Source organism: Microplitis mediator, chromosome 7 (genome assembly GCF_029852145.1).
Source record: "Microplitis mediator isolate UGA2020A chromosome 7, iyMicMedi2.1, whole genome shotgun sequence".
Classification (NCBI taxonomy): domain Eukaryota; kingdom Metazoa; phylum Arthropoda; class Insecta; order Hymenoptera; family Braconidae; genus Microplitis; species Microplitis mediator.
The window spans coordinates 12549079-12571197 of NC_079975.1; the positions used below are offsets into that span (position 1 = coordinate 12549079).

The following is a 22119-nucleotide window of genomic DNA, read 5'->3' on the forward strand; positions in this document are numbered from 1 at the left end:
TTTTGCGCTTGAGGTGTGCAAAAACGGGATAGCATCAAGTAGCATTGAACCCGAACATTTTACTGCAAAACCGAAGGTATCCGAATCGTTTTGTCTCGTTAATCGAACTAGTATTTTCTAGTCGGATGTTTACTTGGTCAGCTGACACAAATGTCATTTGTATATATAAGTTAATACAATATTTTATTTCTCTATAAATTTAATTATGAATTTAAAAAAATAATAATAATAGTGTGAAAAAAAATAATAAGTAATAAATACTAATACAATTATTCTTCATGAATTTAGTCTGTTATTTTATCGATATAGAAATAATGTTTAAAAAGGAGTAATTATTTTTTATTCACTCAAGAATATATAATGTTGACATGTTTATTTGTTAATTTATCTTTAAATTTTGAGTGGTAATTATTAAACAATTAATATACTTTAATAGTTATTATAAATTTTGAATGGTAATTTTTTAAAATCAATATATATATATATATATATATACTTTCGTAATAGGTTAAATCATCAAGATGTATATCTTCTTGATGCTCACCAGCTTATTTTATCTGGTAGGAGCAGTTGATGTTACTTCAAAAAATTTAATATCATCACTTAATCCTGAAGTTATTACAGCAAATTATGGAGATCAAAATATAAAAACAATAAATTCATCACTAGAGTATGTCTTTCTTTATCCTGATACAGATGTAAGTGTAAATAATAATTTATAATTTATAAATAATTAAATTTGTTATTTCATTTTATTTTATTTTTAGAATAATGATACAGCGAGAATAAATGTACAAAGTAATGCCACTTCCGAAAAACCTTTACTAGTTGTTGTAAAACAAAAAAAAGGTATTTTATCATGGCAAATACCACTACTGATTGACAGCAAAAATACTAATCCACTATGGTACAATAAAACTAGCCGAACACTATGTTCATCAAAATATTATAATCAATTAAATAAAATTGAATTGGATATTAATAATGTTATTGTCAGTATTTTCACTAGTAGTGAATCACCACTTTCTTTTAACCTGACTGTAGTACTGGAAAATGATTTTTATTTGACGTAAGTTTATAGAAAAAAAATTAACGTTTGAGATGTGCAAAAATATGTGTTTTTATATTTAGTCATATAATTTATTATTTTTTTAAGTTTGGGAGAGAGTCGAGAAGTAACTATATCTCCGTCTGAACCAAGATATTATGGGTATAATTTTTCTGATCAAGTTGAAAGTGGATCAGTTTTAATGAAAATTGAATCCGAAAGTGATACGTGTATGACTGTTTCGATACAAGACGCAACTGTATGTATTAAAAATTTATTAAAATTTTTTGGAAATTATTGTTATTATAATTGATATTATTATTATAGTGTCCAGTTTTTGATTTAGAAAGAAATATTCAATTTTCTCGATACTGGCAAACTGTATCACAGTTAGGTGGTATAACAGTCCCCGTAAGTCTGACTAATTGATTTATTATTTTTAAAAATAATTCTATGTAATTAATTCACAGAAAAATATTTATATCTATTAGAAAGAAATATATCCAAATGGATTTTTTGTGGTGCTTGTATTAAAAGGGGATGATATGGATTGTGTTGGTCAAATAGGATCAATAATGCGATATAAAAAATTAAAATTATCAATAACACCTAATATAACAAAAAAAGAAGGTATAAAAGCTGCATCGGTTGCTTTGATTATTGGAATAGCTTTTTGTTGTTTTTACATAATTGGTGTTGTAACGCACAATGTTCGTCTCCGTCGACAATTACGTCGACAATTAACAGACGAGTCAGAAACTCTTTCCCGACCAGAAGAACTTCTTACTCCTGAAATAGAAGAGGTGATTTTTAATTTAATTATTGTAAAAGTAAAATTATGATAATAATAATAATCATTTATAGGCCGGTCCTCGTTATGATGACACCCTTAACGAGGATTCGTCATTAGATGAAGATGATATTGACATGTTAGATGATGCTTTTTCTGATAAAGAAATAATTCGTACGAAAAGAGTGTTGGCTGTGTCTGATTTAGCTCGAAAAGATCCAAAGATTCTTCGACATAAATCACGACTTTACTTGTATTATCTTGGTACAATAGCGGTATTTTATGCTTTACCTGTAGTTCAATTAGTCGCGACTTATCAAAATGTTTTGCACGTTACTGGAAATCAAGACTTGTGTTATTATAACTTCTTTTGCTCACATCCATTTTTCGGGTTTTCCGATTTTAATCATGTCTTCTCGAATTTCGCTTATGTATTATTGGGTCTGTTGTTTATTCTTTTGACGTACGTCAGAGAGCAAAACGATCTTGAACATGAAGAAAAGAAAAAAAGTTATGGTATCCCACAACATTATGGATTATTTTATGCAATGGGTACAGCTCTTATGATGGAAGGATTACTTTCTGCTTGTTATCACGTGTGTCCAAATCATACTAATTTTCAATTTGGTAATTATAAAATTTATTCTTAAATATTTTTATAAATTTTATGATTAATTAAGTAAAACAAAAATTTTTTATAACGAAATTATTTTTTATTTCAAGATACAAGTTTTATGTATATTATTTCTGTACTATGTATGGTAAAAATTTATCAAACTCGACATCCCGATATAAATGCACGTGCTACAGTAACTTTTGCAGTACTTGCTTTAATGATTTTTTTGGGAACTGTTGGTGTATTAAATGGCTCTAATTATTTTTGGATTATTTTCACAATTTTACATTTATTAATATGTCTTTTATTAACGGCTCAAATTTATTATATGGGTAGATGGAAATTTGATAGAGGTTTAACTCAACGAGTAATAATGGTGAGTATATATAATTTTTTCTTTGTTCATTTATAAGTTTATTATTTATTATCTACTGCTCAATTACTTCATCAGACATTCAAACATGATGCACGAGCTGGTGTTACTCATCTTTTAAGACCAATGTACGCTGGAAGATTGATATTACTTGTAATTGCAAATTTCTGTAATGTTGCAATAGCTGTATTGGGTAATATGCATCATGAAAAAGATTTTGCAACATTTTTATTAGCTGTACTCATGCTTAATCTACTTCTCTACACATTTTTTTATATTGTCATGAAAGTAAGTATTTAATTTTAAAAATATACTACAGAAAATAATAATAGTAAAAAAAAAAAAAAAACGTCAATAAAATATAATTAATAAAATTTTATTACAGGTGTGTTATCGCGAACGAATTTTACTTCAACCATTGTGTTATATAGTATTGTCATTTATAACATGGGGATTTGCTCTTTATTTTTTTATTAATAAATCAGTCTCATGGTCATTATTACCAGCACAGTCACGGCACTTTAATATGCCATGTAAATTATTAAATTTCTTTGATTTTCATGATATCTGGCATTTTCTTTCTGCTCTTGCTATGTTCTTTTCATTTATGGTATTATTGACACTTGATGACGATCTAGAAGACACGCACAGAAGTCAAATACCTATTTTTTAATCTAAAAAGGTTCGTTAAATTATAATTTATAATAAAAAAATAATTAATAATTATTGTGATATTTATGACATATTTCGTGGCAGTGTATAATTGATTAGTTATAAATAAATTTTTATGTAATTATAAATCCCCATTTTTTTTTGTTTTTTTTTTTAACGTTAATGGCTAATGAGCACTTGATAAAAATAACAAGCTATAATGAAACACCATATTTGTATCTAAAAATAATTATTTATCTATTGTCCAAGTACTGAACAATGTATTATAAAAGCATTATCAAATTTGTTTAACATTTTTACGGTTTAAATCTTCACTTCATAATTTACAATATTTCCACACAAATTTACAGTAAAAAGTAAAAATTAGGAAAAAAAAAAAATTATTAATTACAAATAAGTGGTGAGATTAAATGTTATTAAGTTTATGGCATTTTCACGAGAAGATATGACAAAGATTAAAAATTTTATTAGATTAAAAGAAGTATAAATTGAATCGTTGAAGAATATTTTTGAATTTGTTATTCAACAGGTACTCGTGTGTGCATGATAATTATCGTAAAAACAGTTACGATGAGGCACTCGAGTCATTGTGGTGCTCTTGAACTGGAGATGATTCTAATTGTGCTAAAGTGCGTTGAAGTTCAGTTCGTTCTGCAGAACTAAGTCGATGAGCAATTTCAAGTACTGCTTCAAGTCGTACTTCAGGACACTTTTCAAGAGAATCTTTAACGTGGGTAACTACCGCGCCACGTTTTACACAATTAATATTATGCATTACAACACTATTTTCATTATTACGTTGGTTTTGTAACCAATCAACTACACTCTCGTCTTGGTCCCAAAGATAAGATTCAGTTGTACCTTTATCCTCAACAAACCAACGTCTCAACATTGCATCAACTTGTCTTACATCAAGACTTGGTTGTGTTGACAAAATATCACTTCTGAATTCTTCTTCTAACAATCGACGACGTAAACGCCAATAAAGTAAACAACGTGCTTTTCGCCATGGTATTATATCATTTATTGCATTTTTCTCCAACATACGTTCCGGTGTATCGTGAAGATCTGAAAAATGTACAGCTGCTTGACGATACATTGGCTCTAATATGTGCTCTCTTGAACGAATTTCCATTTCTATTTTCGCTCGTTCTTCTGCTGATAATGAGTGTGACAATTTTTCCTATAATAGTAATAATAATAATAATAATAATAATAATAATAATAATAATAATAATAATAATAATAATAATAATAATAATAATAATCATAATAATAATAATAATAATAATAATAATAATAATAATCATAATCATAATAATAATAATAATAATAATAATAATAAATCTTTATTAAATAATATTTTATGATTATTAATAAAAATTTACCTTCAAAATTTGAATAACAGGATCTAGTCGATGAATAGTTTTTAAAATATCTTTTGTTTTAAATTTAATTTCTACAATTCCTTCTGGCTCTAAAACTCCTCCTCTACTCGTATTGTCAGCAAACATTTCCATAAAACGTGGATTTATTGTAGGATCTACTACAGCCCATGCACCTCCTCTTAACTCTCCATTCGGTGGAATATAAATAAATACTGGCTTTTTGTACTCTCTTAAACCATCAACAATGTATGCTCCAAATTTCATTATTTGTTCGTACATATCTTTAAAAGAAAATATAAATAAAGATTATATTTATTGATTAGTTAGTTAGTCATTATCAATACTTGCCTTTCATACCACCAGAAAATCCTCGCCAATTAGCAAAAATAAATAATGGTAATTCTTCTCTATTAAAATCTTTAATTGCCTGGGCAGTTTTGTAAGCACTGTCCGGGTACCAAACTTGACCAGCTTGTGATATTGTTTTCGCCTCAGAATCAAGATTTGCTGGATCAGCAGGTAAGTGAATCTCCATTGTTCTAGTCTCGACAGCGACAACACCACAAGGAATACCACCTAATCTAGCACGACCAGTTACAACAGTTTGAGCCCATGGTCTCATTATTTCTTCCCAGGAACCAAAATCAAAAAATCCTGATTCCCATACTGTAGCATCTACCGTACTCTTTCTACCTTCAAGCATCCATCTGGGATCATACGGCGTTTTTGTTGGAATATAACCAATTTCTCTATCAACTGGATCAGCTGGTGTTATAATTGGTAGAGACCCTCCTTTATTTTTTGGTACAAAACTTATCCATCTCAAAACTGTAGCAATACCATCAAGATCTCTTGGTTCTGTTACATGAGATATACCATTATGATGCATAATTTGTACTCCGCCCAGTTGATTATTACTAGCGTAAACTTCTCTACCAAGAACTGCATTGAGTGCACGGTAACCAGTAAGAATAATATGAGAATTTTCAATTTGAATAACACGTTGTCCAAGTCGTACTAAATATGAGCCAATTCCAATTGCACGACAACTTGCAATAGATATTGTAACTATTTCATCATAAGCCCGAGATGTTTCACCGGCAATTAAACCTGCATACTTAAGATTTTCAACTCCAAGACCATCGTCTTTACCAATGATATCAGTAATTTTATAACGTGCCTCACCAGCATCTTCTATAAGTGATGCTTTTACTGAATTAAGCGGTGATAACCGAGCATAATCATCTGGAGTCAAGTATATATATTTAAAACCTTTTTCTGGTACTGAATCATCTTCCCATGCAATTTTAAATAATGCTTTAACTTCTTCAGCAAGTCCAATACGTGCTCCAGAATTTGTTGAAAAGTATACTCGCGGTATTCTAAGTTGTCTTGCTCGTTCAGACGCCCGATAAAATACAAGATCTTCTTGAGGTCCAAATGAACCTATTAAATGTGTTACATCATTTGCGATAAGAATAAGTTCACGGCCTGATGGAAATTCTGGTGTGAAAATTGTCAATTTCCAAGCAATCATACCGACATCATTTTCACCCGGCAATCGTTTTTGATCAACAAGATTTTCACCATCTAAAACTAACTCTACGCAGTCCATTACAGGACTAGGAATTGATTGATTTTCTATATTTGGACGTTCTTCAAAATATTTTACCCAAGCTTTTTCAATTTCCTGGCGGAACATATCAGGAAGATCATATGCATAAGTTGTTCCTACACTTTGAGCCAAAAATCTTTTTGCCTGAAGATAATCTTTTGTTAAATAAGGTGTAGAAACTGGCATACCATGCATAGGACCAGGTCTTCTATTGGAATTGGCTGAACTGTATGATTCTAATCGAATAATTCCTGTTTTAGGTTCAGTAGTTTCTGTATATAAATGTAAATCAATACTATAACCACTGTCATTAGCAATACAAAGACGTACAGTTGATGTTGGTTTTCCAGGTGCTGGACGAATAGTCATTTTAATTTCTGCCTGACGAACACGTAATTTCCACAACCTTGGACCATAACGCAAGACCATACTTGTAACACTCTCTTCAATTCGTGCGGGATCCATTATTACAGTAGGTACAAAGTTTAAAAATATATGATTGCAGTCAGTACGCTTCGCTAGAGGATGAGAGAAAGCAACCTCAAGCTCATCCATTGCTTCAAGAAGAACACGTTCACCCTCATTATGAAGATAATCAAAACTTGCTTCTTTTGTGATCAAATCTGAGTGACGAATTATCGAACGTATAAAGAAACGATAATCTGTAACTTGTTGACCTTTTGCAACTTTAGCTTTGCCAAGATAAAGATGCATTTTTTGATTAGATGTAGGTAATGCTTCTAATTCATATGTTCTCATTCGATTAAGCTCTAATTGGAAAGCACAACCAGGTTCTAAATGACGATAAATTCTGTCTTCAATAAATCCATCTCTGTTACGATATGTGAAAAACTTTGGAAACTGACGTTTTTGAAGAGCTGCAAAAGTAACTCGCCTGATACCACGTGATACAAGTTCTTCTTTATTTGAAGCACACCAATCACCAAAAAGTCTTGCCATTGCTGCGTCATCTTGATTACCGTTATCTTGTACAGTGATGCTTAAAATATGAACTGGTTCTGCCGATTTTTCTCCAATTTCTGCTGGCCCACCAGTTTCAGCCATACTCAGTGATACATTAATTGACGTACTATGACGTGATTCGCTGCCTGCAGCATCAACAGCCTCTAAAACTTTTGCAGAAATAGAATTCGGTGATGAAAGATCTTCTAAAAGATCTAAAACTTCATCAGCATACTGGCTAAATTGTTCCAAGTCTTGGAAAGCTGCAACTGCACCAGTTCGATGATTTATTAGTGATTGATTTTGACGATTAGGATGATTACTTGGCAATAAAAATTGGAAATATACCAAAGGAATTTCACCAGAGAGTTCAAGATGTTGTAAACAAGTAAATTCATAACTGATATAAGCTCTTCTTACATAAACTTCTAAAGCTGCATTACAAACAGCTCGATTGGTGTGATAAAAGAAATCATGGAGTATGTCAAAGATTGATGTTTCTGATAAAATAAGTTTTTGAAGATTCTCTGGATGAAAATCATGACCATACATATCAACTGCTGACAAGAAAATTGATTCCATTTGATTGTGTCTTAATTCATAAGCCGGTTGATGCGCAGCAATAAGTATTTGGCGTGCTCGTAAGGCAACTCGACAATGTTCAGCACGATTTAAACTTGTTAGTTCAGTTAATGTACTAGCTAATTCATCAGTAAGACCTGGTTCATTTGCCCATAAATGATCGATTAACATTGTAACAAGAACATTTTTCTTTGTTACTTGATTATGACTAAATATAGTATTGGTTACCATAGCCATATTGTCTTTATACTGTTGAATAAGTGCAGAAACACATTTATCATAATGACCTTGTTGAAATTGACTTTCTACTGTGTAATATTGTCGTAATAATTCATGCATAGCAGTTTTCATACGCCCTCGAATTCCATTTCTATATCGTTGAACTAGCTGAACAATTGCTTGAGTTGTAAGGAAAAATACATCTCTATCAGATCTTTTAGATAAAGTTGCAGCATGGCTGTCAATAACAGCAGCAATTTGTTGACTTGGAAATTGTGCCAAAACAGATGTAATATTTCGTTCATATAGTGTCATTAATTTACGTATTTTTTTTTCAACTGATACTGGAATTCTTCCGGAAATTGTTGATATAACTTCTTGAAGTTCAAGAAGTGGTAAACTAGGATCTCTTAATGAATTCATGAATTTCTCAATTAATTCACGTAATCGCGGTAAATGATAAGGATCAGGTAAACAATAACCTGCCAATGTATTTTCTAAACCAGCACGGTATTTACAATGAAGAAGATTCAATTTTTCTGGAATAGCAGGAACAACAGGAGCAGGAAACTGACCTGTATAATCTTGGGCTTTTGTGACTAAAGATGGATCATCTAATTCTAAGTGAGCAATTAATGTTCCTGCTTCTAAAACAGCACCTGGTCGCTTAACATAAAATACACTTCCTGCTTCACTAGCTGTTACTGTCATAACCATTTTCATAACTTCAATTTCTGCATACGCTTGACCTTGCTCCACATGACCTCCATCGTCAACGAGAAAACTTATAAGCTTACCAGCAGTTGGTGCACGTAGAAGAGAAGGATCATTATCTTTCTCAAAAACACATGTTTGATTGCCAATAATAATGCGATAACGATCAACTTCTTCACGCATATATGTTGTGAAACTTCCGCCGTCAAGTGAAAGTAATAGACCACCATCTGAAAGACGATGAACTTCAACTTCTTTGTAAGAATTATTCATTACAAGAAAATAACTATTTGGACCACTTTTAGCTGCTTGGACCTTATACTTAATACCATCATTTATTAATTCGACATCAACAATATTATTTAAATCATTGCCTGCTTGAATTTGGCCTCGTTCTAAGCTTGTTTGAAATCCAGTAAATGCTGCATTAATAGTACGATCAGCAATATGAAGAGCACCGCAAGTTACCGCAAGTAAAACATCTGGTTTATCACTTTTTACACGTTCAGCAATCAAAGCATCTAACCATGCGGTATCAATGTTATTAGTCTGAAAACATTCTGTTTCTAACAACGTAATTAAATATTCAACGGTGGTACGAAAATCACCTCGTATACTCAATTCTTTTAGTGCAATTACAAGATTTTCACGTGCTTGATTACGATCTTCACCCCATGAGAAACAATGCCCAAATTGTGAATCAGCAAACTCATGAAGACCACCAGATACACCAACAGAAAAATATCCCCAGACATTTTTTGATGATCTAAAATTAAGTTCTTGAACTGTACCTGAACTTGGTTTGAATCCTTCATCTGGATTCTCACTAGTAATTCGTGCGGCAATTACATGTCCCCAAGGGTGAGGTTTATGCTGTGGCTGGTCAAAATCTATTGGACTATCACCCCAAGGACTTTCACCGTACAACAAACGTATATCTTTAATATGATGAAGCGGTAAACCCATTGCTATTTGTAATTGTGCTGCTGGTAAATTAACATCTGATACCATTTCAGTACATGGATGTTCAACTTGTAATCGAGGATTTAATTCTAAAAAATAATAAGATCCTGAAGTATCATAAAGATATTCTACTGTTCCTGCACTAACGTAGCCTACCATTTTAGCAAGTCTTACTGCGGCTTTTTCCATTTCTTCAAATATTTCTGGTTTTGAAATAACAGCAGGCGCTTCCTCAATAATTTTCTGATGTCTTCTTTGAATAGAACAGTCACGACCAAATAAAGATATTGCATTACCGTAATTATCAGCAAGTAATTGAACTTCTAAGTGACGTGCACATCTAGCAAGTTTCATTATAAATATTGGTGATCCAGGAACTTCGGTTTGAACTTGACGGAAAAGTGACGGTAATTCTTCAGCATTTTCTACTTTACGAATACCTTTACCACCACCTCCTTCACTAGCTTTTACCATAACAGGAAATCCAATTTTATTAACAGCTGCCATGCATTCTTCTACTGTTGATACACAACCTTTTTTAAAAAGCTCTGATGATATTTTTATTTTTTTACCACTGTATTGAGCTTTTAATTCGGATCCAGACCATGGTAATGTTGGAACGTCAGCAGTTTGAGCTACGATACTAGATGCTATCTTATCTCCCAAAGCCCACATTGCTCGCTCTGATGGTCCAATGAATGAGATATCTTTTTTATGCAATAGCTCTGGTAATTTAGGGTTTTCAGATGCGTGACCCCATCCTGCCCAAACAGCTTGTACTTGAGTACGTAGAGCAATATCAACAATTAATTCGACATTGGCATAATTATTATTGTTAGATCCTCCGGGTACAGGTACATATTGATCAGCCATCTTTATATACTCGGCATTGGCTTTAAGATCTTCAGGTGTTACCATCACCACAAATCTTATAGCTCTCTCATTCTTGAACATCTCGTATGACCATCTTCGTATTGAACGCATACATTTTACTGCAGCTATACCATTATTTGCTATAAGAATCTGTAAAAATTATTTAAAATACTCACCACAATTCTATTCATTTAAATATTAGCTTACATCATAAAGTAATATTGATGTAGACAAAGTACAAGGTTCAAAGTCATTTAAGTGAAAAAAAAAACTAAGCATTGATGATAAAACTTGAATAATTTAATGTTTCCATTTTTTTAAAGATGATTATCTGATCAGGATTGATGATTTTAAATTTATATATAGCACATTAGATTCAAATGTTAAATTTCAATTTAAAAAAATATTGATAGAATTTATAATAAATTAAATTAGTGATAATAATTATTATATATGAAAATTTTTTATTAAAAGAAAAAAAAGGATTTACCTTATTAATAACTTTGGTACCATTAAAACGGTGAACAAATTCTTCAGGCGTAGCAACAGTAAAATCTTTTTCTTGCAAACGATTTTGCGTCATAATCATTACCGTACCCTGCGACATACTAGGCCTGTAATATAAAGAAAACAAAATATTATTATGCTAAGTTTTTCAAGGTTTCTTTCAACATTTAAATAAAAATTATTTATGTTGAAAACTTTTTAAACGCACTAAATAACAATGCAATGTACCGCTGGAACGACGTAATAGAGAAAGTCAGCCAATTAATTAAACAAAAATGTTTTATTTACTACTTTCTTCGCTTCCGATTCTGTATTTGATTAGTTAATTTCTAATTTATTAATGCTTCAAAATAGTATTTATTTTAGATGGTTATTATTGAGCAAAAACTAATACTATCCAAAAATTATTGACAAATTTCGAATGAAAAAAAAAAAAAAAAGTTATGTCAATAACTACTTTCAATGGAACTTATTATAGCAATTTAAATTAATCGGCAAAAACTTTAGACACGTTGGAAAATTCTGTGATAATATTGAGTCATCATAAGCAAATAAAATAATTTTTTTATGTTACATGAAATCTTAATATAATTCATAAAAATCGATAATTTATGATTTTGTAGTTAGATTGATTACATTTTTATTTGAAGAAAAAGAAAAATTTTTTGTTTTTTTTTTTTTTTTTAATATTTTCAAACGACAAAAAGTTTAAATATATTTAAATTTATAAAGATAAAAAACTATCCTGAAAGATCAATATTAATTAACATTTTTTTATTCATATTATACTTTTTTAGGATTAGAAAAAAAATTTTTTATCAATGAAATTATATTCCATAAAAATGATTGTGAAATGAAATTACTGAAGTGATGTCGGTGGCACTGAGAGATTAGATTTTGGACTTTCATTTGGTATCAATACTGCATCACAGCCTTCGAAAGATGTTCTGTAATCATTCTTTTCATTGTTACCATTTGTAGATTCAGTACAGAAGTTATCAGAACTCTTCCAAGTTATATCTTTTGCGTTAGTTTGAGCCAAAACGAATCTCTTTATTCTTCTCATGTTGTGTGATGAATAATTAAATGATAACATAAAGTAATTATTAAAAATACCCAATATGTATAAGAAATTCGAAATATGGTTAAACAATCAATTGAAAAATTCACATTTGTTCTTAATAATTCACAGAACTTTAGAAAATATCCAACACATATTTAGCGACGGATAAATATTTTGTCGATTTATTAATAAACAAAAAATTTGTTTTCGATTCATAAAAATTAATAAAATCACAAAAATAATAAATGCAACAGATAGGTGGAAAGACTGTTAAATACTGTCAGGATATCCAGCAAAACTTTCCTCGTGACAACAGATTCCCCTTCTTATAACTTTTTATGACGTTGGACATGAGAAAGTCGTTTCTTAAGGTACCAGCATACCAGCTAATTTAATTTTTTAACGAAATTCGTAATCTGACCGCCGTTATGGAATAAAGGACCAATACAGTAATAATGCATTGCTAGTGTTGTTCGATTATTCCATAATAATCAATTAAGAAATTATACATATAGTTTTTTTTAAATAAATAAAAAAGAAAACAATCTTTCAAGACATAGTCGATTACTTTCAATCGTAAAAATTATGTATATAAATATTCACGTTCATCGTTTGAAATGAACAATACTTTTTCTTCGCTGACCGACTAGAGTTTTTTTGTTTTCTAGTCCAGTCGATGCGCACGAAAAAATGGTCAAAGATCATTTTCGGTTGGTAAAGATCGATTTTGAATAATTTTTTTTTCAAAATTCTAGAAAAAAAACAAGGAAGAAAGTTGACATAAATTTGGAGGGTGATCTTTTTTTTTATAAAAAAATTGGATGTAAAATGAAATATCTCGGAAACTATTGAGACGTTATCGAGACAAATTAGTATCATTGTTTATGGGATTTAATAATGAACAAAATGAATTTTGAAGTCTCTATGACGAATAGTTGCTGAGATGAAAATTATTGAAGCGCAAAAAACGAAAAAGTTTACCTCATTGTTTATAAAAAATTACTTAACAATTTTGAAAAAAAATCGTTTATACAATGTAGGTATCAAAAGATTGAAAATTTTCTGAATCGTAAATAGATATTTTCGATACGTATGCAGAACGGTAGGGATTCTGACGGCTTGAAGACGTCGGGAGTTTGAGGCTATGGGCGCTTTCTTATCAAGACCGGATATAGTACGAGATCTTGATGAGAATGTATTCATAGCCTCAAACGCGTGCCTGCACTTGAAGTCTGTCAGGGTTCCTACCTTTGAGCATAAAGTATCGAACAAAATTTTTTGTCATATCAACGGCGGAAGTTGAATTTGAGAGAGAACCAGTAAAAAATGTTTCAAGTCGTGTAGGAATGTAGAGACAGACAGATAAAGAGAGAGAAGTTACCTTTCGATACAAGTTCGAGGAAAGTTTCCTGATTAAACAACTGAATTCGACTGAATTAAAAATTTTAATTCTGTTATATTTTGTCGAATTCTGCTAAACAGAATTCAACTGAATTGAAAATTTGAATTTGAATTAAACAGAATAAAACCGATTTAAAAATTTCAAATTCGTTTTAATTCAGTTTAATTCGGATTCAGAACCAGAAATTGGAGAATTATTTTCGAATTAATCAGAATTAAACCGAATAGAATTATTTACATTCGTTTTAATTTGGGCAAATTCTGGTTTTCCTGCCGAATTAGACAGAATTCATTTTTAAGTTACGTACCGAAATAACAGAATTTATCTGAATTAAATAGAATTAAAATTTAATTCTGTTTAATTCGATCGCATTCAGTTGTTCAATCAGGGTTAACCAAACTATAGATTGCCAGAAATCGTATAGTTTGCGCCCTCTGCATGTTGCTTGAAAATTCAACTTTCGCGGTTGATATGACAAAACAGCAGGGGTGGGTAGTTACGCGTAACGGACAGTTTCTTACGTATTTTACGTAAACTACGTACACTCGTTGTCATTAATGCCTGGTCCCCTGCATGGCTAAGATTCTATAGCCTGGGGGACCAGGCATTAATGACAACGAGTGTATAATACCTTAATTATACGTCGATTTTTGTGCCAACTAGCGGATGTTACTTGAAATTGCACGATTTTTAATTTCTAACCGTTTTTCAATTGCTTCACAAGTGACGGGTCGGAGTATATAATTTTACCCAAAATGAGTTTATTTAAAAAAAAAAATGTATCAATCATTCTTGGAGGAAAATGATTTTGTAATTGAAAAATTGGATAAGAAAAATATTGCTCGATGTTTAAAGTGTAATCATATGCTAAAAAAATACTGCACAACTCCGATTACAGAGTCAGCGGTAAATATTTTATTAATAATTATTTATACTTTTATTTAATTAAAGTATTCATTTTACAATAATTAATACACTTATCCAAAAAATTAAAGGAACAAAAAAATTTTATAAATTTTTTAGTGATTTTTGGAAGGCTGTATTTTTGTGAAAAATGATCGTATCGAAAAAATTAAAAAAGCAAATTGAAGCTTGAAATCTCTAGTTTAAAGATCTTCCCGCAAAATATTTTTTTGAGCGACGGTTTTTGCTTTTCCTCTTTACCTTACATTCACTAAATGACTAACGCAAAAATGAAAGAAAATCAAAAAAAAATTAATTTTTTCATTTTAGTAATGATGACACAAATTAAGGAACAAAACTTGTTCCTTTAATTGTTTTGTAAAACTTTAAGCAATCGGTCCGAACAAACGGTTCAATGGATCAATCTGAAAATTTTCAGGGTTTTTTGGGGTACATTAAGCTGTAAAATCACCTGGCAACATTATTTTTTTATCAATATTTGCAGAGTAGCGATGAGTCGACTAAAAAACCAGAAAATGGCCATTTTTTATGGGTTTTTCAAATGGATATCAAGGATGAAAAAAAATTTTTTTTTGAAAAAATCGAAAATGGAGCTTGCAGGGAATTTATTCAAGTTTATTAAACTGCCCTTTAAATTACTGTGTGACCATTACTTGCTGAGATATCAATAATCAAAGACAAAAGGATCCTTTTTCATTTGAAGGCTGATATCTCAGCAGCAAATTGTCGTACAGAACAACAAAAAAAGCAAATTGTAGCTGAATAAATTTCAAAAACGATGATTATATTTATACAAGAAAAAATTTTTTACGCTAAATTTTGCAAAAATGCCTTTTCTCTTTGGATTTATGTTTATCGAGTTCGTCTTACGTCAACAGGTGGCGCTACAACACTAAACGTAAAATACGTCATGTAGAAAACTCAGTAGGTATTATACCTAGTATTATACATGTATGGAACTATGTATAATACGTCAAGTATTTTACTTGCCCTTCCCTGCAAAACAGTATATTAACGAATTGAGTAGGAAGGGCTTTCGACACTCGTGTGTTGGCAACACTCGTCTAATGACTTGTGAACCAATCACACTCGTTGTCGAAAGCCCTTCTCTGATAGCCACCTTAACCGTAAGTTAACTACCAACTACTGTCGTATTCTAAAGGTAACTTGAGGGTGGGCCGCACCTAACGAAATCCTGAATTTAAGAATTCTAATTCTTAAATTCAGGTTCAAGTTCGTCTTCTGCTTTTAGTCGGAAGCTAATAAAATTGCTGTTATGATAATTATTTAATAAATAATTAGAATTCTTAAATTCAGGACTTCGTTAGGTGCGGCCCAGCCTTAAAGGAAAGTGTTGGAGAGCAAGCAGTTACCTTCAATTTGACAGTAAATTGTCTGTTAACTTGAATTCAATTTGACTACAAGTGTTACTGTCAGACAATGACGTTAAGTTATTGGAAAGTTTCACTTCAAATTGACGGCAAGTTTTTAAGTCAAGTTACATTCAAGCTACTGCCGTATTCTGAAGTCAACCTAAATAAAGGAAAGTATTATCCAGCCGAGGTTTGCCAGAAACTAGTCGTTAAGTTAGCCGAAAACATTTCACTGCAGAACTTTCTGAGGAAAGATGCGGCTATCAGAGTTCCTACTTAATTCCTTACAATAGTTTTGGCATCGAATGGTAAGAAAGAATGTCTTTTATTGGTAAAAAAGGACACTATAATTAAATTTAATTTTTTAATTAACCTAAAATAGTATTAAATCTTGTCAATATAAAATTAATTCCTGTATTATTTCTAATACAAAAGATTATCAATTAATAATATCAACAATTAAATATGATTTTTCTACACCCCGCAGACTCTTTGAAAAAAAAGAAAAAATTTGGAAAATTTTTTGTCTCGCGGTATTTCTCATGGTTGCGCAATAACCGCAGCTCTAAAAAATTTTTAATCAAAATGCGCCGAAACTAGAGATTTCAAGCTATAAAATGCTTTTTTAAATCTCGATACGATCATTTTTCACGAAATTACAGCCTTTCAAAAAGCACTAAAAAATTTGTTAAATTTTTCTGTTCCTTTAATTTTTGGCATGAGTGAATGAACATAAAATTATGTTGAAAAATAATTGATTCCTTTATGACTGATTATTTAATTGCACAATTTTTAAAGATTTTATTTTGTAATAAATAGCATTTTTGATATATAATTGAAACTCGATTATATTTGCAATATTCATTGACGTCAATACGTTTATTTAATTTGTAGACTCGAATTTAGTCTAACCTAATCTTCATTTGTCCTTCGAATATTGAAATTTATAGATTGCAGGAGGGCGCTTCCAGGTCAACAAAATGAATACGTTAATGTAATTTATTTTCAATATTTCTAGTAAATTTGCTTAGTAGCTTCAGTACTGAACTCAAAAGTATCACGATTAAAAATTATATATAATCATCAATAAAGGACAATAAAAATAAATGAAAAAGTATCATATTTGGATTAGCGAGACTTAGCGCTTCGGATATTTTCGGTTTTTTCCCCCACCATCAAGGCACGTGCCTTAGGTATTAAGTTTTAATGGTGGGGGTAAAAATCGAAAATATCTGAAACGTAGTCTCGCTATTCCAACTTCCAACTATAAATTTAAAATATAAAAATAAAATTAAATTGAAAAAAAAAAAAAAAAAAAAAAAAAAAAAAAAAAAAAACAGCTTCACCTTAACCGTTTTCGATGTTCATTAATACTTGGCATCGTTGGCATTTGTTGATATCCATCAAATCCTTCAATAGGAAAGCTGTCCTCAGTCTCCAATTCAAGTTCTTCAGTTGGATCTGAGCCACCAACCACAAAACTTACAGGTGTTTCGGACATCTTGTCACCGTTATTTAAATTTTTTAGTATTACTTTTTTTTGTATTAAAAATTTTTGTTGCTGCGTTTTGTTCTCGTTGTCGGTATTACCTTCAAAATGAATGTAGTCGATATAAAATTAAAATTTAAAATTTTTCAAAAATCTCTTTAGCAGGTTAAATCTTTTCTTATAACAAAGCTTCTTGAGTGTAACGCTAGAGATGCAATTCATTGTAAAATCCCCATGCAATTTTAGTCACCAAAATCAAACTTATAATTAACTTTTATTAAAATGACAATTAGATAAAAATAAAATTAGTTATGAATCCAAGTAAAGCTTATCTCATATGTTTCAATATTTTTTTACTCACCTAAATCAGTGTTTAAATTAGAATATTTTTTTTTTAAATTTAGATAAATTATACAAGATGACAGAAATAATAATAATAGTAGAGAAGCAAATAAACCTAAAAGTTGCTTGACATCATATTCAAGTTGAATGATGAATTGAAATGACCAAACAATAGCAAGTACAATCACGAGACAACACGCACGAAAACCTTGAATTAAATTTTCTAGCTACAGGTTCCTTATATTATTTTAATATATTTTTTATTACTCCCATTAGTTTTTATTTACTTCATTATTTCTTTTAATAATTCATGGACAATAAAATAACAAAAAAAAAATTTTTTTTTTTCAAAAAGATAGTTATCAAACTTGTCAAACTAGTTGAAATATTGAATGAGTAAATTTTCTTTAACTTGAAAATAATTAAAAAAAAAAAAGTTGACTTGAAAATAATTTTTTGTACCAATAGTAAAGTCGAAAAGTCCTCTCAACATACCGCCGATGTAATTTATTTCAGCACTTTATCTTTAGTAGTTGACTCAGGTAATTTACTCAATGTTTATGCATTATTATTGATTAATTTATTTGTTTAGAAAATCTTAAGGAGAAAGAAATAAGAAAAAATAATGCTATGTGTACAAAAAAACACTTCTGTACAAAACGTAGTTGTCTGTAGCACAGATAAATGGCTACTCAACGAAATGATAAACGGATCGGCTGTATAAGAATGACCGGAATATAGTTCAAGGGTCGGGAAGAGACTTTACTTCTTTTACGTTCACGTTGAATGTGTGTGCTAAACGATAAATAGCTTAGCACGTGTTCATTTTATATCACACTAATTAATTTGGGTACATAGAGGGACATTCGTCTAGAGACAATCGAAAACTAACATGTAATAACAACTGACATTTACTTTACTTTTTAATTGCAACTCTATTATTGATTATATCTAATAATTTATTAACTAAAAAAAAGAAATAAATCAATATACATTTATTAAAAGATAAATTAAATATTTTATCATGTATTTTTATGTGCATATTCATAAGCACGCGTAATCACTGCAGCGTGTAATTCAAATGATATTTTTTTAGTATTCCATTTAAAATCTAAAATTAATAAAAACTAAATAGTTGCACAAAATTAATTATATTAATCTCATGAAAAATGAGATAAGCAAATGAATGAATTTATTTAAATTGATTAAAAGTAAGATAACATCTTATCTAACAATGATAGAAAAGTTCTGTTTAGTACACTTGACCTTGTATATTATATTTCGCAAATAATATATACGACGGCGTTACTGTTTTTATGACATCAATATCTTCATGCCAGGAATTATATGTATACTTGATTACTGATTATTGTTTCTTTTATTTTTCCGACCCATAAAAATCTCGAAAATCCTTATTTTATATTTATTGTTTCCAAAAATTTATTTTTTAAATTCGAATAACAACGACTAATAAAATATAGATAAAAACACGTGTTAACGATAATAAGTTTTTATCAATTACATATCAACGTGACCTTTATCCTTAATGTCTGTACATGTAATTTGGATAAAATTTCAATTTATTATAATTTAAAAAATATAATTTTATAAAATTATTAATAAAAATTTATATTGATGCACAAAATCGTAGTTAAAACATTATAATTACACAGCATTGAATATAGTAATAATTTGTCCTATTTGTAATAATTTTATAATTTTTATATTAAATGTTTAAATATTTAAAAAATTTAAAAAAATGTTAATTATAAAAGTAAAAAAAAAATTAAAAAATTAAATAAAGTGAAATAAAAAAATAAAATAGTTTTATACGAAGAATAATATGATTGGTCAATGAAATCGTCAGACCACAAAAAGAAACGCAGTGATTGGTCCAGATCATTGCTGTGAGATAACATCAAAAGCACATGCGTCTCAAATAAAATTATTATTTGTATAAATTTAAAAAAAAAAGTTAATAACCAAAAGCTTACACGACCAAGTTAATATTGATTAATTAATATAAAGTATAAAATTAATTAACTTTTGTATAATGTTAAAATAAATTAAACTTACCGGTGACGAATTTTTCGTTGAGGTTGAGTCCCTCGCTCCTGTTGGAGGTTAGGATCAGTGTTGTGCTCGTCTCCTGACATTCGTTATATTTATTTTATTTACCACTATATATACTAAAGACAAATGTTTAATATCTGTGTAGAATATGTTAATTAAAAATTTGATATTTAATTGAAAATAAATTTAAACTTAACATTAGCAACAATACAATTTTAGTAAATAATTAAACAGTTTTTCTTATATTGATTGTTTTTTATCCACGCTGTTTACTATGACCTTTTTCTTTTCTTTATAAATAGTTACGTGTATGTATGTAACACCTAGGTTCTAGGTATATACACCGATGAATCATATGTACAGATGTATATTGCCACGAAAAAAAAAAAAAAAAAAAAAAAAAAACGTTAGGAAAGGGTAAGTTGTTTTGTGTGAGACGGGAAAATCTAATCGTTTTACATTATCGACAGAGACAAACAATAATTCCGGACTATCTTTTCTAGAGGGCATTACACGACAATAATGGTTTTTAAATTATTAAATTAAAACATGATATATGTACAATACACTATTATAGTTTTAAGTTTATCGATATGTAGTATTAAGACAAAAGACAAGTTATTTGATCTTCAAGCAATAAATAATTACAAGTGAATAATTATGGAAAAATTAATAAACCATGTAAAAGAGGTAATAATTTGATTTAATTTATTAAAAAAAATATATAAGATAAAATATTTATCTTGTTATTATAATTGCAGTTCGTAATTAAACTCTCAAAGATTAACTTTGATGTCGAAAAATCAAAAATTCAAAAATACAAACATATTGACATTGAGTTAATAAAAGAGGATAAACTAGATTGGGTTCAAATAACACACTGCAGTTTGACAAATTTATACCATTCTGATTGGATTGATGTTCTATGTAAAGCAGTATATCAATCGTCAGTTGAAAATACATCAACTTTAATTTTGTTCAAATCAAATGATAGTAATTATGAATTTACTTATAATTTACATAAATTAAATCAATATAGAGAAATTTCGTCAATTATTCGTCATCCCCATTTAAAAGAATATTTAGGAATAAAAATTGAGGTAAATTAAATAATTAAGTTATTTATTATTATAATTTAATTTAAAAATTTTTTATTTGATATTTACAGCATAAATTAAGAAAAGAAGAATTTGAATTATTTAAAATAAATTTACCGCAAGAGCTTAGTAATTTGAATAAAATTTATCCGAATTTAAAATATACATTACGATGTGATGATCAGTTACTGTACAACAATTTCGTGAGTTTGGACGAAATTTTCAATCAATGTCATTTGTTGAGTTCTGCAATTGAAAAGGTTATTACATCAAGTATTAATGATGAATTTCGTCTGGAATGTTCTAAATTACTGGGTACTATGCAAAGTGGCAATTTAAATAGTGCTATGACGATTAAATTATTTGAATTATTTAATAATAGTTATGAATTTAAAAATAACCTACAACAAAGTGATTTTTAATTTAAAAAATTAAGTTTACGTACTAATAATTTAAGGAAATAGTTTTTATATATTGATTATCACAGCAGTAATTATGACCAACTTGAAATAAATATAATTTATTAACAAAGATTAATTCATTTAAATTCTCCCGCGTATGCGCGTACTAATGAAAAAACAGTATGCGTATGAAATGATGCGCAATGATAAAAGTGCTGCTGCAACGCGTTCATTGCAATGGGTATGTACGACGACATGTATCCAATTCATTTGCTTCCCAATTCCTAATCCCCACTCGCCTGGGAAGCAGGTCAGGTTGTGTTGGGTGTTGGGTTCATGCAATTGACAGTACACTTATAAACATTAGTTTCTATGTAGTTAATAATTACAATAAAAAGTTGGGTTTAAAAGTTTAATTACTTATTTGAGAATACAGGATTCAAATAGAACAATGAATATATTTATATAATGAGGATTATAACGTCAAAAATTATCATCTGTTTTATTATTAATTATTGTGCATCATGCATCAGCGACATTTATCACTGTGTCCGGCAAATATAGTATATTCGTAGTTGGATGAACCAGAGATTCTCAACTTCGAAAAAGTAGCTCATGTTTCAAATCCTAAG

The 22119-nt window shown here is 29.5% G+C and overlaps 3 protein-coding genes across 6 annotated transcripts in view; 2 read left to right on the forward strand and 1 right to left on the reverse strand.

The window, feature by feature from the left end:
• The first annotated feature begins 165 nt into the window (after positions 1–165).
• On the forward strand, positions 166–3627 carry LOC130671556 (SID1 transmembrane family member 1-like). The gene is made up of 10 exons (XM_057475517.1): positions 166–404; positions 508–698; positions 768–1069; positions 1157–1307; positions 1376–1459; positions 1540–1851; positions 1913–2465; positions 2562–2830; positions 2906–3115; positions 3213–3627. The coding sequence occupies exons 2-10, from the start codon at positions 522–524 to the stop codon at positions 3498–3500; spliced, it is 2346 nt and encodes a 781-aa protein (XP_057331500.1). The 5' UTR covers positions 166–404; positions 508–521; the 3' UTR covers positions 3501–3627.
• Positions 3188–20321, reverse strand: LOC130671553 (acetyl-CoA carboxylase). 3 transcript variants are annotated; one of them, XM_057475511.1, is made up of 7 exons: positions 18379–18600; positions 17936–18124; positions 17432–17675; positions 11307–11430; positions 5236–10966; positions 4888–5168; positions 3188–4682 (listed from the first exon to the last, which is right to left on the reverse strand). In XM_057475511.1, the coding sequence occupies exons 1-7, from the start codon at positions 18407–18409 to the stop codon at positions 4065–4067; spliced, it is 7218 nt and encodes a 2405-aa protein (XP_057331494.1). In that variant the 5' UTR covers positions 18410–18600; the 3' UTR covers positions 3188–4064. The 3 variants fall into 3 exon arrangements, with proteins under 3 accessions (XP_057331494.1, XP_057331495.1, XP_057331496.1); XM_057475512.1 differs by lacking the exons at positions 17936–18124; positions 18379–18600 and adding an exon at positions 19993–20321; XM_057475513.1 differs by lacking the exons at positions 17432–17675; positions 17936–18124; positions 18379–18600 and adding an exon at positions 19993–20321.
• LOC130671554 (uncharacterized) overlaps positions 20128–22119 on the forward strand; it is a 34203-nt gene continuing 32211 nt past the window's right edge. For both annotated transcript variants that reach the window (XM_057475514.1, XM_057475516.1), the window contains exons 1-4: positions 20128–20406; positions 20493–20679; positions 20751–21089; positions 21158–22119. The gene's annotated coding sequence lies outside the window, so the exon portion shown is untranslated. The remainder of the gene's footprint in view (positions 20407–20492; positions 20680–20750; positions 21090–21157) is intronic.